This window comes from Aspergillus steynii (assembly GCF_002849105.1).
Source record: "Aspergillus steynii IBT 23096 chromosome Unknown P170scaffold_4, whole genome shotgun sequence".
NCBI classification, from domain to species: domain Eukaryota; kingdom Fungi; phylum Ascomycota; class Eurotiomycetes; order Eurotiales; family Aspergillaceae; genus Aspergillus; species Aspergillus steynii.
The window spans coordinates 3,031,152-3,043,344 of NW_020194401.1; the positions used below are offsets into that span (position 1 = coordinate 3,031,152).

The 12,193-nt window shown below is 47.6% G+C and overlaps 5 protein-coding genes across 5 annotated transcripts; 1 reads left to right on the forward strand and 4 right to left on the reverse strand.

Annotated features, from left to right (window-relative positions):
• Positions 1-552: 552 nt before the first annotated feature.
• P170DRAFT_447197 (uncharacterized protein) lies at positions 553-2,636 on the reverse strand (the record flags this gene model as incomplete). Its single annotated transcript, XM_024850859.1, has 5 exons — positions 553-1,850; positions 1,955-2,102; positions 2,153-2,287; positions 2,348-2,449; positions 2,520-2,636. 5 exons carry the CDS (start codon positions 2,634-2,636, stop codon positions 553-555), a joined length of 1,800 nt encoding a protein of 599 aa, XP_024704853.1.
• Positions 2,637-3,816: 1,180 nt separating this feature from the next.
• P170DRAFT_358425 (DNA-directed RNA polymerase core subunit RPB10) lies at positions 3,817-4,228 on the reverse strand (the record flags this gene model as incomplete). The annotated part of the gene is made up of 4 exons (XM_024844293.1): positions 3,817-3,862; positions 3,916-4,002; positions 4,064-4,122; positions 4,193-4,228. The coding sequence occupies 4 exons, from the start codon at positions 4,226-4,228 to the stop codon at positions 3,817-3,819; spliced, it is 228 nt and encodes a 75-aa protein (XP_024704854.1).
• A 374-nt stretch (positions 4,229-4,602) lies between these two features.
• Positions 4,603-7,760, forward strand: P170DRAFT_456170 (WD repeat protein). Its single transcript, XM_024851599.1, has 3 exons — positions 4,603-4,998; positions 5,055-5,812; positions 5,869-7,760. The coding sequence occupies exons 1-3, from the start codon at positions 4,679-4,681 to the stop codon at positions 7,575-7,577; spliced, it is 2,787 nt and encodes a 928-aa protein (XP_024704855.1). The 5' UTR covers positions 4,603-4,678; the 3' UTR covers positions 7,578-7,760.
• Positions 7,760-10,102, reverse strand: P170DRAFT_510087 (Clr5 domain-containing protein). Its single transcript, XM_024854741.1, has 2 exons — positions 9,804-10,102; positions 7,760-9,723 (listed from the first exon to the last, which is right to left on the reverse strand). The coding sequence occupies exons 1-2, from the start codon at positions 9,917-9,919 to the stop codon at positions 8,058-8,060; spliced, it is 1,782 nt and encodes a 593-aa protein (XP_024704856.1). The 5' UTR covers positions 9,920-10,102; the 3' UTR covers positions 7,760-8,057.
• Positions 10,103-10,452: 350 nt separating this feature from the next.
• Positions 10,453-11,403, reverse strand: P170DRAFT_324926 (uncharacterized protein; the record flags this gene model as incomplete). The annotated part of the gene is made up of 1 exon (XM_024843338.1): positions 10,453-11,403. A coding segment is annotated over one exon (951 nt), but the record flags the coding sequence as incomplete, so codon positions are not given.
• Positions 11,404-12,193: the final 790 nt, after the last annotated feature.

The window sequence follows — 12,193 nt, forward strand, 5'->3', positions numbered from 1 at the left end:
AGTATAGCTTATAAAAAAAGGAGACAATTATTATAATTATTTATATAATACAAATAATATTAGCTTTAATATAATGCCTAATATAGATAAAACTTTATAATAAAATATATATTATTATATAACCTATCTATAGTACGGATCCTAACATCACATAATATAATAAGACTCGCTTAAATAGGGCCCCTTAGATTATATAACATGGCCCAAGGGCAAAACTTTACTATATTACTGGTAGGAAGAAACCAGTAATTAGTTCTATTCATAGGCACCCCCTACAATATAACTCCGCACTGCGTACTCATCATGTTGTCTACATCCCTATAGACCTTGGTCTAACACTTATCTTAGCAGGAATATTCCGGTATGCCTACCAAGGATACCGGGAATTCCCACAGATATCACTCCTTAGTAGTTACATGTTCCAACTATTCAACAGGCCAAAATGACTATGGCAGCAGCCCTTGCACTACAATAGGTATACTGCTAGTTTATGTTTAGTCTAAAATATCATACAATAGGAATAAAGTAAAGTAGCCCTATCAAAGTCAATAGTTAGACCTGAAGAACAATGCCTTTGCGACTGATTGCCTCCTCTAAATGAAAACCGAATACAAAACGATAAAGGTCTCTTAACCAAGGGAACTGTCCAGTCTGCATTGTTGACTGCACAGTGCTTGCTATATCCGCAGCGCCAGCACGAGCCTGGGGCCCTATCTCTCGAAAGGAAGAATCAATTGCAACCATCCTTTTGTAATTCTTAAGAAGGGACACTTGCCAAGCCATTGACCCAAATGCATCTGAAGAAAGGGATTTTATAAACGATGAAAGGCTCTGCGGACCATCACGTAAGTATCCACAATTAATTGCAGCCTTTGCCATCAGTACTCTAAGTCTTTCCAAGCTAAGATCGTTCGAGGAAGTTGTTATTGTGTTTGTTGAATGCTCAGAGGATTGGGTCTGTCCAGAAATGATTGAAGAGTTTGATCGCCATGCTGCTGGATCTTGTCCCAAGACAAAGATGTTTTGAATTGGGGTATCGTCAGGAGAAGCTGCCGCTATATCCTCAAATATTGTTGTAGGCGTTTCGGGGTTCCCTTGCTGGCGCAACGACTTGTTGAGACGAGCTTCGGAATGGGCCTTTTCCTTAATTTGAACAGTTTGATGGTATGCCGCTGGGCTTGGCCGGGGTGTGCCACGATCAGAATCGCGCAGACCTTGCCGAGACCAGCCTTCTCGGAAGATATCACAAAGTTCCCAGCATGCTTGTATTGCAGAGCCAAGTAATTCCTCATCTAATACTCGTCCTTCCCTATGGCTCTGGCGTATGCTGAACAGCATCTCAGCAAGTGACCAGCAAGCGCTTAATAGAGATTCTGGGTCGCTGGTCCCACTCCTTTGCTTCATAAGACGATGACACAATGTGATGTAAAAGTCTAGAGTTCTCTCTCTAAAAGCGTCCGGCAAATTTCGATCATGAGTGTTATACAGATGGTTATTGAGCTCAAAGCTGACACGAAGGACCGAGTCTGCAAGTTCATTATCGCAGTCTCTTGCATCGAACAATGTTTGGCAGAAGCTTCGGCAGATATCAAGCGTAGAGCTCACCCGTGATCCGCAATCAATGCCCTGAGAATTATATAACTCCCGGCAGAGTTTCCAGCATGATTTCCATGCCTCTTCGTGCACATCGCCTTTGCAATTTAGTCGCTTTTGGTGAATAGAGCTTAGGCTGGCTAGCGTGTTACAAAGCGACCAACATTCAGCAAGCGCTGCCGTCAAGGTCCTGATTTCAGCTTCATTATCAGGGGCGAGTTTCACATTCCGTTTAAGCCCATCTGAAAAGCCACCCACTTCATAGTCGGTCCTCAGAAGACCATCAGTTCCTTCTGGTATATCTGATTCGCTGTCAATACTAGGTCGAGACCCAACCAAAGGCCCCGGGACAGCCAATTACCTTGAGTGTTATTGACGTGGAAAGTCGCATCGACATCTTGAAATTCCTGCATCGTTTGTGCTCGTGGAGTTCCTCGCTCAGACCAATCCTTCGTGGGCCGGACAGCAGTAAACAGCGGGGGAGGTGATATAGGGCTGCAAGTAGCTTCCTAGGCGCTTTCAGTTCACCCAACCTTGCCGCTGGAGATACGTTACAAACCTTCGCTCCTCTAGTGCTCAGCCTAACCGGAGGCAGTTTCATCATCGTCATATCAGAATCCATATCAGAATCCACGGATGGCGTAGTATCTGATCTGGGAACCGATTGCCTACCGTATGGTTGACATTCTAGCTTCTGGGTATTCAATCGCAACATCAGTTAAAACACCTTCCAACATTATCCAGGACGACTCACAAAATCCCTGAATCCCGCAGGCGCATGTATGACAGACCGGGGAGGTTCATCGTCATTGAGTTTCTCGTCCAAGTTGCCGTCAGTCGATGTCGAGGTTTGTATCTATGATATGGATATACTCAACAGAAGTTTCTATGTCTTAGATACGGCTAGGTGTATTAATCATACGCACCGTTAGTTCAGACTGGATATCATTCAGCGCAGGCCGAGCATGGGAGGCAGTTGTGTATGTGTCATCACTATTTCTATCATCTGTCGCGCTGCCTTCTGTGGCACTATGAATGGGCATTTTCATCCGACAAGATAACTATCTAGGTCGTGATGCGTTTGGCGTAAGAAGGCAATATTCTGTAGGCTATTAGCGCAGGACTAATATACTAAGTACCTAATCATGTTTGCCATACAGCTTTGGAGATTCGAATTTGGAGTAACAGATTGACACAACGGAGTTTAATCCTGGAGAGGAGTTTCATGAAGGAGCGATGGACTTTATTCAAGTATGTAAGCGCCTAAGACCATGTTGATGAGATGGAACAGCCGAACCCCCGCATTGCACCTACTACCTATTGTACCACCTGATCTTGGCCACGCCGGGGCTCATTAGAGCAGATCCCCGCTAAGCGATTATCATATCTCGCATCTATCTAGTCTATGGCCTATATGTATGCCAGGAGACTCCCAAGATATCATACCCAAGTCGGTACGGGGCAAAGCTTCTTTCTGCACTCTCTTCCTTTCCACTTTGTAATATCACGCTTATCATCAAGACATGTTGACATCACTTTGCACTCCTAATTACGAGGTGTGCGAGTACCACATGGGAGGAAGGAGTCCATCCATCCTACGTTGTCTTTTTTCTCTCTCTCTTTTTTTCTTATTACAAATTCTGATTCAAGTCCTGTTGCAGGATATCCATACTATTGACTTGAGCTTTGGTCAATTGTGCTTTATTAATATGAGATATATTGATACATAATCAAGCCTTAAGAATGGATTTTCACCTGCAAAGTCTATCGGGCGCCCGTAGGTATGGTTTGTAGTCACTGAACCCAGCGCTAAACAAGGATAGGACGTAGCGAAAGAAAAACTTTGAATGATAGGCGGCATTGCACATTAAGAGGGCTGGTTTATTCTCCGCCCCCGGATATTCGCCTTCTCATTGCTCACTAGTGTTTCCCCGAACGCCAGTAACTGCGCAAGAAACACCAGTCGAACCGACCCTTGCTTCCCAAGTGAGAGAGGATAGCCGGTCCATTGCACAGACATTTTGTTAGAAGCCTTTTGATTCTGGACAAAATTGAGTTTTCGATAGACTGGAAGAACAAGCCGACGCTGCCTCAACATCGAATTATCCGGTCGCAATGATGCATTAACGGGCCATAGGCATCGATTGAGATCACTCGGCAGACTGCCTGGTGCAACTGCTAAGAACATGCCCGGACAGATGAGTGAGAAGAGATGTGAATAACTTATATCAATTGGCTCCTTGACTTCGCCCTCTCCGCCGGGTTGTAACTAAGTAGATCAGATCAGTACGACAGCTCATTCACCGGGGAGACCATAGCTACCGTAGAAGTTTCTCAATCAAATCAACATGGGTCATGATCATCCTACGGCAGCAGTACCGTTTGCAACCAAGCTGGTCCATTGCGTCACTTGAAACAGTCACTCAAAATCCAATATGATGTAAATTCTGGTTATAGGTCTACAACGTACCCATCAGGAATACCGTCGTCAAGCAACTGCAGATATCGTTCCCACAGGTCACCGACAACCTGAATATGTAACACATCAGTGAATGAGTTCAAGTAGCTTGCTGGGGCAGAATGTGACAAGTGACCTCACCTTGCCGCAAGAAAAACACCGGACAGGAATAATCATTTTTTTCGGTCTTTTGCCGCCAGGTCAGAAGGCTCGGAGAGAACGCTGTTGATTCCGAGTTGATTTACCGAAATGAGTAAAGATATCCAAGCTCTCAAGCCTCCAGGACCAGGTTGATTAACTTGGGACTCTATGAAGAGTGTTGACAGCGAACAAGGACGGACAGTCGCCTGAGTAGAAGTAGCTGCTCCGTATGAATGAAGGCATCAAGTCTTTGTTAATCGCCGGCGAGATTTTCGAAACGGATCCAGGACCCGCAAATTACTGTATAAAGCGACCGCTAACCGTATATGGCCTAGCGCACCGTCGCACTGTGGCTCGAGATTGGAGAACTAATTGGGTTCAGAAAAAATTATTGATGTGACACCAAGCGACCCCTACCTCTCCTTACCGCGAGACAGAGAAGTAAAGTCGTTATTCCACTTATCAGCTCTTAAGCTTGTGGATACGATGACTGGCCCTGATAATTCGAGCAGAGCAACAAAGAGATCTCGAGCCGGCGATGAAACCCCAATGAAGAACATGCCCTTAAATGAAGGGCGAGCGAAGAGGCGTCGCTCCTCTCACGGCAAGACTGATACTGACTCGGCCTTTGTGTCAGGCAAACGGCAAAAGTCTGGTGAAGCAGACACTGGTGTACTCCCGCGATCAAACAATGCTTCTCTAGGCGGTGTCAAGAAACCAATGACACCCCCAGAATCCTGGACTTTATCGAATACTATAGCGGGCCAATTCAGGGACATTGACCCAGTTCTTACCTCCGACGAGCAGTAAGTCTTTCCTCCTTACCGCCCGAATAGACTTTAACATGGTTATCTTTTCGCAGGTATCTTTTCGTTGCGTTCGAGGCAGCTATTCATGTCTATTCAGTTACAACGTCTCGTCTGTTTCGTACACTGCAGCTGAAACCTGGCCATCAAATTGTCGGATATGCTCTGTCACCCGGGAACCAGGAGCATCTATTTATATTTACTTCAACTGGTTCGGTGACCAAGTGGGATTGGTTGTCTTGTGAACAGACTTCATGCCTAGGTTCTCGCAGCAAGACAATATCTGTTGACTTGAGCACTTACAGCGTTGACAATCATATCGGGTTCAATCTTATATCTTTGCGCAAGCATAAAGACGAGAAGAAGGAAATAGTGGTTACTACACTGAGCGACCAGAACCCGAGTGAAGTATCCATTATTCAAACGAGTGCTCGAATCAGCCATATAAAGGTTGTGCGCAATGGACAGGTCGTTGTCGCATATGGTAGCCAGCACGTTCTTCTTGGGGTGGCTAGTTCTGAACCCACAAGCTCGATACCTTCGTACTCTTGGCACGAAGTGAAGGTACCCGTCAATATTACTTGTCTTGATTTGCGGTGCAGTAGCATGCCTTCTCGCGCCGAGGAACATCCAAGCGGAAAGTCCCGCGCAGGACAGGTCGATCTTGTTTTGGGAGAGGCCAACGGCTCTATCTTGTTGTACCATGACATTATAAGCTCATTTGAGAATCACTCTGAAGTATCAAGGAATCCAGCACCAAGACGATTGCATTGGCATAGGGGATCAGTCAATGCCGTTCGTTGGTCAAGAGATGGTATGTTCTCCACATCACAGTGAGCAAGCATTTGACCTTTTTCTAATATTATTCAGGGAATTATATCATCTCGGGCGGTCATGAATCAGTAATGGTATTATGGCAGTTGGAAACGGGGAGAAAACATTTTCTTCCTCATCTCTCATCTCCGATTTGCAACATCACCGTCTCTTCAAGTGGAAACACTTATGTTGTCAAGTTAGCTGATAACTGTATAATGGTGTTGTCCGCCAGGGAACTGCAGCCATTTGCCACCATCATTGGCTTGCAATTATGTCCAAAGGTGGCTGGACTTCAGGATCGATCAATGTCATCAGCTTACTGCCAGCCCCAGCTCACTACAGCTGCGCTACACCCACAGCATCCTGATCGAATTCTGCTCGCCGTACCGGCTTCTCGTCAATTGACACAATGCGGCCGCCCGTTGTCCAATTCTTCCGTCCTACAGACGTATGATATTAACGCGAACAGCCATCTGTCTCGTCAAGCCCTTGCACGTACAAATGCCACGACTTTGAGTATCAGTCCCGAGGGTTCGCAAATAATTGCCCCGGATGTTACCCATCTTAGTATTTCTCACGACGGGAAATGGATGGCTACTGTCGATGATTGGTGTCCTTACCCACAGGACGTCGAGGCTTTAGAGCTGAGCCAAAAACAAGCAACTCATGTTACATTACGAGAGACTTTCCTGAAATTCTGGAAGTGGAACGGCATTTCAGCTGTTTGGGAATTGGCAACGAGAGTTGATGGACCCCATTTTTCACGAGACGGTCCTCTTCCGGTGCTGGATCTCGCTGCTCGACCACGAAGCTACGAATTTGCCACCATTGGCCTCGACATGGTGCTACGTTTTTGGTGCCCAAGTATTAGGAATCGTAGTGGGTTGAAAGCAGCAAATGATACGGAATCTTTGGAGACATGGAAATGCCGAAGTACCATCGACTTGAGTGGATATTTCATGAACTATGCACCTGGTCAATCAAGTGCCGCTTTCATAAGCTTCTCCCAGGATGGCTCAGTGCTTGCTGTCTGCGCGCAGTCGGATGATCCTTTGAGTACCGGCTTGACTATTCTCATTGATGCGCAGAGCTGTAATGTTCGTTACAGCAGAACTGGCCTGTACACCGGTAAACCCTGTGCAGCCGAATTCCTAGGGTGTCATCTGGCTATCGCTTCGCAACAGTCTCTGTCTATATGGAACATCGTTGATGATACAGTGAGAGTGGTCAATCTAGCAGCAAATGGTTCCTCTGTTACTGTGTCGCCCTTGTTGTTGGCCGTGAATCCCACAACTGAGACATTTGCTGTTGCTTCCCAGGATGTGCAGGGAAACCACCCTGTGAAGAAAACACGGCAACCTCACTTCCGTGTTAGGGTCTATGATATACGCTCTTTGTCCTTGATTTTTCAATCCCCCCTCAGCCATTGCCCTTTGGCCTTGCTTGGTAACCCAAACTCGGCGGACTATATCGTTGTGGATTCTGCGGCCAATATACAACGGCTCGGTAGCACGAAAAAGGTCTCTCATTCCAACCAGCCCCCTAATACGGCCATTCATCTCCAGTCCGGCCTTGCGAGTTTGTTTGGCAGCCAACCTAGGGGGACCAGCATCCAACCCTCTAATGGCCTCGATTCGTCTCGCTCCAACCCATCAAACCCGCACAGCAAAGACCTGGCTGGTGTCTTTGGTGACGTTCCTCCTTTTGTTTTGCCCCCAGCCAATAAATTATTCCAGGATGTTGTGCATGCGCTCTCGGGCTAGTTCGCGGTTCTTGTCTAGGTCTTGCAGGAGTTGACACCGATAGAATTGGACTTGAATTTGTATTCTTATCTAACGCGCGCGGCTTGTTGACCTCTTTTGACTCCTTGGACTTCAATTGAGGGACAGCGCATTCATACGGGTTTATTCTACAGGGATCACTGTACAAATTATGCAAAATCGAAGTCAAATTCAATTTAATTCAAAGATAACGAATCCGTCTGCCGCTTTCGAACACCAACAGATCTCGGAACTCCTACTGTAGGTGATATAAGGCGATTTAGCCAGAGATCATATGCTCCATCCAGTGAGTACCATTGGAGGCTACCATCGATAACTAGATGTTTAGTCTATATCGCAGCCCCGTGCATCGTAACTAGGGATTTCCCGGGGTTTAGTGTCCTTGCCCGCCCCGATCCGTTCCCGGCGTTTTAAACTAAGTCCGAAAGACTACTGAACCCATATATTTGCGGTGACGAAGAATCAGACACGATCCAGAGTGAGGTGAAATGATGCCTTCTTGTCTTGAACGTGAGTTAAGTATGCATCGAGTTCGTGGTCCTCGTCGATGACAAATGGGATCCCATTCCCATTCTCGTCCTTATCGAGGCCTTCAATTCTAGTGATGATCCCATCTGGATACTTAGCACCGACCAGCTGCCGTATTTCAGCAACAGACCTTGTTGCCAATTTTTCGATCCAGGTCTTAGAGCCTCCGTATAGCTGACTCTGAGGATTAATACGGAGGTAAACTGGAATGTGTAGAACGGTGGGCTCCAGCATAGGGTCCACGTAGCCAAATGAGTGTCCAGGATCGTGCTGGCCTGTTGGAGCAAACGTGGGATCGTTTGCCGCTTGGAGGAGTGAGGGATCTATTTGCATATCACCTAGGTCATTTGAGGCTACTGGAGCGCTGGCCAGAGCTTGGGAAGCAAGTGTACTGATTCCATTAGTAATGTCGTTATCACCAAACGCACTCCCCCCCTCGGAATTTTGAGTATGGGGCGGAAGCACAGATTGTTTACGAGATGAATCTCTTTTTGTTTGATCATCGCGAAGTCGTTTCATGACATCGCGACAAAGAACCTCGAGAGCCTTCAATCTCGTCGTATGTTCCGAGTCCGCCGGGCCGGGAGCAAGTATTCGTTGTAGTAGTTCGGAGTTTTGGACCCACTGTTCTTTCAGCTCTTTCCAATGCTCATCGCCAGCTTCCAGTTTGCTTGTAAAGTGATCGGCTTTCAGAGTGTTGTAAAATGCATTTCGTATCTGACGGCTCTCCTCGGGATTGATTCCGAGAGCGTTCTTGGCTTCCGCGATCGTCATTCGCCGTTCAAGTGTTCTCATTCTCTTGGTAACATCTGTACAGACGACGTCCAGGGCAAGAGATTTCGCGTCCAGTTGACTCGGGTCCTCCCAAAAAACTCCCTGAAGATGTTCGGATTCCTGTATCAACTTATTCTTTGCCACTTGCCATCGTTCAGGCCCGGCGACCGTTTTTTTAATAAAGCCCGCCTCCTCGCAAATCTTTTGAAATTGATCTCTTATCTGACGGTACATGGCACTGTCTAACCCTAGATATTTCTTACTCTCATCAATAGTGGTTTCGGATGGGAAACGAGGAGGGCCTGGAGGATCGGCAGGCAGCCCGGCCCAGCCTCGGGTACGGCGCCGGCGTTTTTTAGCGGCCCAACGTTCGGCACTTTCTGCTTTCAATCGATCAAGTCGTTCTTTGCGCTTTAATAAAACCTCCGTGGATAGACCCGGGGACGGGGGAGTTGAGTTCGTGGAGTTCGGTGCGTCATCAGGAACAGTATCGGCATCATCAAATGGGCTCGACGTTTTATAAACCTCTTCATGTAGAGCAAGTATGCCTTCATCTTCGGGCATCTGGACAGAAGTCGGCAAGTTACTTTGTGACTTCATTCCATTGGGCACACGTAAAAGCCATCGGTTCTTGGCGCGTACACGCATCAGCTCTCTTTCTTTGATCTCGTAACCTTCTTCATTCAGTATGCGTAGCATGTCTCGCTGGCTGGTATTCCTTTCCCAGAGTTGTTTAACACGAGCAACAAGGCTTGCGTTCTTGTGTGCCGGGTTTTGCTTCGAGGGAAAACCCCATCTTTTGAATTGTGTTTGGAATGCACGCTTGCTAAAACCAGTCATGATCTGTTAACGAATACCAAGCTACAGCTGGACATGTAGGATCGCAAAGATGGGGCTGTTATTTACCTTGGTGCAAACTGGTAAGTGTTTCTCATAAACTCCATGATCTCCTCCAAAGCCTTCTTTTCTTTGATATACATCTGATAGCAGATTTCTCGCTTGCCCTCCCAGTCGTAAACCATGATGAAAAACCGCTTGGAGACGCCCCCTCCAAGCTGGAGGTGCGGCTCTGGGTACAAGCCCCTCGCACTGAGTGGTAGTAACGGAGGGGAAAAGGACGGGAAATGGTGTTCGGATAGCAGTGTGATGGGTGAAGGCACCTATTGTCGCTCCTGTGCACCGTAGTTCAGCAGTGGCTGTGATGCATTACGGTGGCCGGAACCCCCGTAAAAAGGGTTGACGACGCGGACCACTCATGCCATCACGTGAGCCTCTGTTCTTTTACCGCATGCGTGGATATAAACGATACCTTCCGTACTCTACATACAATACCTACGTATATTACTTTTCCAATAATGTACCTTAGGTATAGTATGTAAATTACATCCATGGGTACCTAATGTAGGTACCTACCTGTAGGTACTTACCTCCCCACCAGGAGGTACACGTACAGTACAGTACAGACAGTTACCAGTGCTACCTAGATATCCGCAGCTATAAGTATAACTGCGCCGGCGCGAAGCCGGAAGCTATAGCTGGGTCAGAAACATTAACCTAAGACATTGATTCTTCTTCTTATCTTGAACAGTCGGGTTCGTAGCCACGTCAAGAAATGCATCCATCGGTTCTTGGGCTGGGGCTTCCATGTTGCCGGTGCCGGCCCCTGTTGCGATCCAGGCCGAGAAGGAGCAGAATCGCCGTGGACTTCAGAAGGTTCCTTCTGCCATGGTTGTTCCCGACATTCATCCTGCCTTAGAGAAACTCTCCAAGGTTGTTTTTCTTTCCGTCTCATTTGTCTTGCCTCGGCCCTCAACTGCTGTTCTTCTAATTTGCGCGCTTTGGCCGCCTCCTTCTCTTCAAATGCTTGCCGCGCCGCCTGTACTGTGGCTGCGCGAGATATAGGATCCATACTCGTCCTCGTCCTAGATCGAAAGGAGAAATCTAAAGACGACCTTGAAATAGGAGAAGCAGCATCCAGGATACTCCCAGTGTCCCTGGAATAGCCAAGGGATGGACGGCCGGTAAGGTTTGTTTGTGAGGTACCATGGAGCTTTATGAAAGGATCTTCTTGGGTCTGTAATGATAAACGCGGTGTTTGTCCCGATGAACCACGCATGGATTGATGTAAGCTTTCTGATCCCCATTGTGCCTCGAGTTCTTCCTCGACATGGTCTCCAGTGGCTGCGTCGTTGCTCTCCGTCGTAGACATCTGGGAGGACTGATTTAATGGCATTGTATACGTGCGAGGGGCCTGGCGCATTGGATGGACATATTGTGAACTTGGTTTGCTCATGCTGGAACAGCTTGCTGTCGACAATTCGGAAGTCCCACTGGTCGATCGATGATGGAGACAACTCTGGTTCTGAGTCATTGCGCAATTAACAGTTTCACCATTCCGACGTCCGTCTCTATCATTGCTCGGAGATATCCGCGGACCGTCGTTGTCGATAGAGGCTCTCAGAGAGGTCGATGACACAGATGATGAATGATCCTGTGATATCTTTCTGTATACAGTATGCGTCGTTTCTATGCTGTCATTTTTCGGAGACGAGTTGACGACTTTGGAAGAAACATTTGAAGCAGGTAGATCTATGGGCCGACTGAAGCTTGTATTCAGGCAATTCTCGCGGACTGATGAGCCTTGAGAAATCCCATCCGATTGGGCCCAAACTTGGACATCGGTTTCGGGCAAATTCGGTGGGTGGAACACGTCTGACAGATGGCGTGCATCCTTGGAGGTACCAGACGAGTGAACCAGCACCTGTCTATCGTCACTAGAGGGTGTTGAGAGGCTTGTAGAGCCAGGAGCCGTCGGATAGGCAGAGTGAGCGTTGCACCCGGATTGGTTATTTGGCGCAATCTCTCCGGTCTTCGGCCGCATGGCGTTCGATGGAAGCGGTGAACCTCGAGCGAGACGGGTCTCGGAACGCGGCATGGGAATGAAATAGGGGCCCTACAGCCTCTGCTTTCTGCCCGTCCTCCTGCCCGGCTTCCTGAGAGAAGTGAACCCCTTTCTTCTGCTAATGGCGTGCTGTTGGACACATCTTAAACGACGACGGCTCTAACGATGGGACAAGTACAGGTTGCGACTCCGAATCCTCCGCTGCACCAAGCCGTCGTAAACCGCACAGCGAGGTCAAAGGCAAGGCACGTAGAAACGGGGTTCGAGGATCGACGTCGCAGAAGATAGTGCAAGTAAATAGAACGTTACTAAACCCAGACGATTGTGCATGAAATCAATGGTAAACTTCCCGGGGGAGAGGGAGGGACGACCAGAGTATGGGAGTTAGCACGAA

What these genes read in the sequence shown, in the direction of transcription:
- P170DRAFT_510087 (XM_024854741.1), bottom strand. Translation starts at nt 9,919, where the DNA reads ATGGTTTACGACTGGGAGGGCAAGCGAGAAATCTGCTATCAGATGTAT. An exon ending in ACTTACCAGTTTGCACCAAG is followed by an intron (nt 9,724 to 9,803) that starts GTAAATAACAGC and finishes GACTGGTTTTAG; the next exon opens with CAAGCGTGCATTCCAAACAC.
- P170DRAFT_456170 (XM_024851599.1), top strand. Translation starts at nt 4,679, where the DNA reads ATGACTGGCCCTGATAATTCGAGCAGAGCAACAAAGAGATCTCGAGCC. An exon ending in GTTCTTACCTCCGACGAGCA is followed by an intron (nt 4,999 to 5,054) that starts GTAAGTCTTTCC and finishes ATCTTTTCGCAG; the next exon opens with GTATCTTTTCGTTGCGTTCG. An exon ending in CGTTCGTTGGTCAAGAGATG is followed by an intron (nt 5,813 to 5,868) that starts GTATGTTCTCCA and finishes AATATTATTCAG; the next exon opens with GGAATTATATCATCTCGGGC.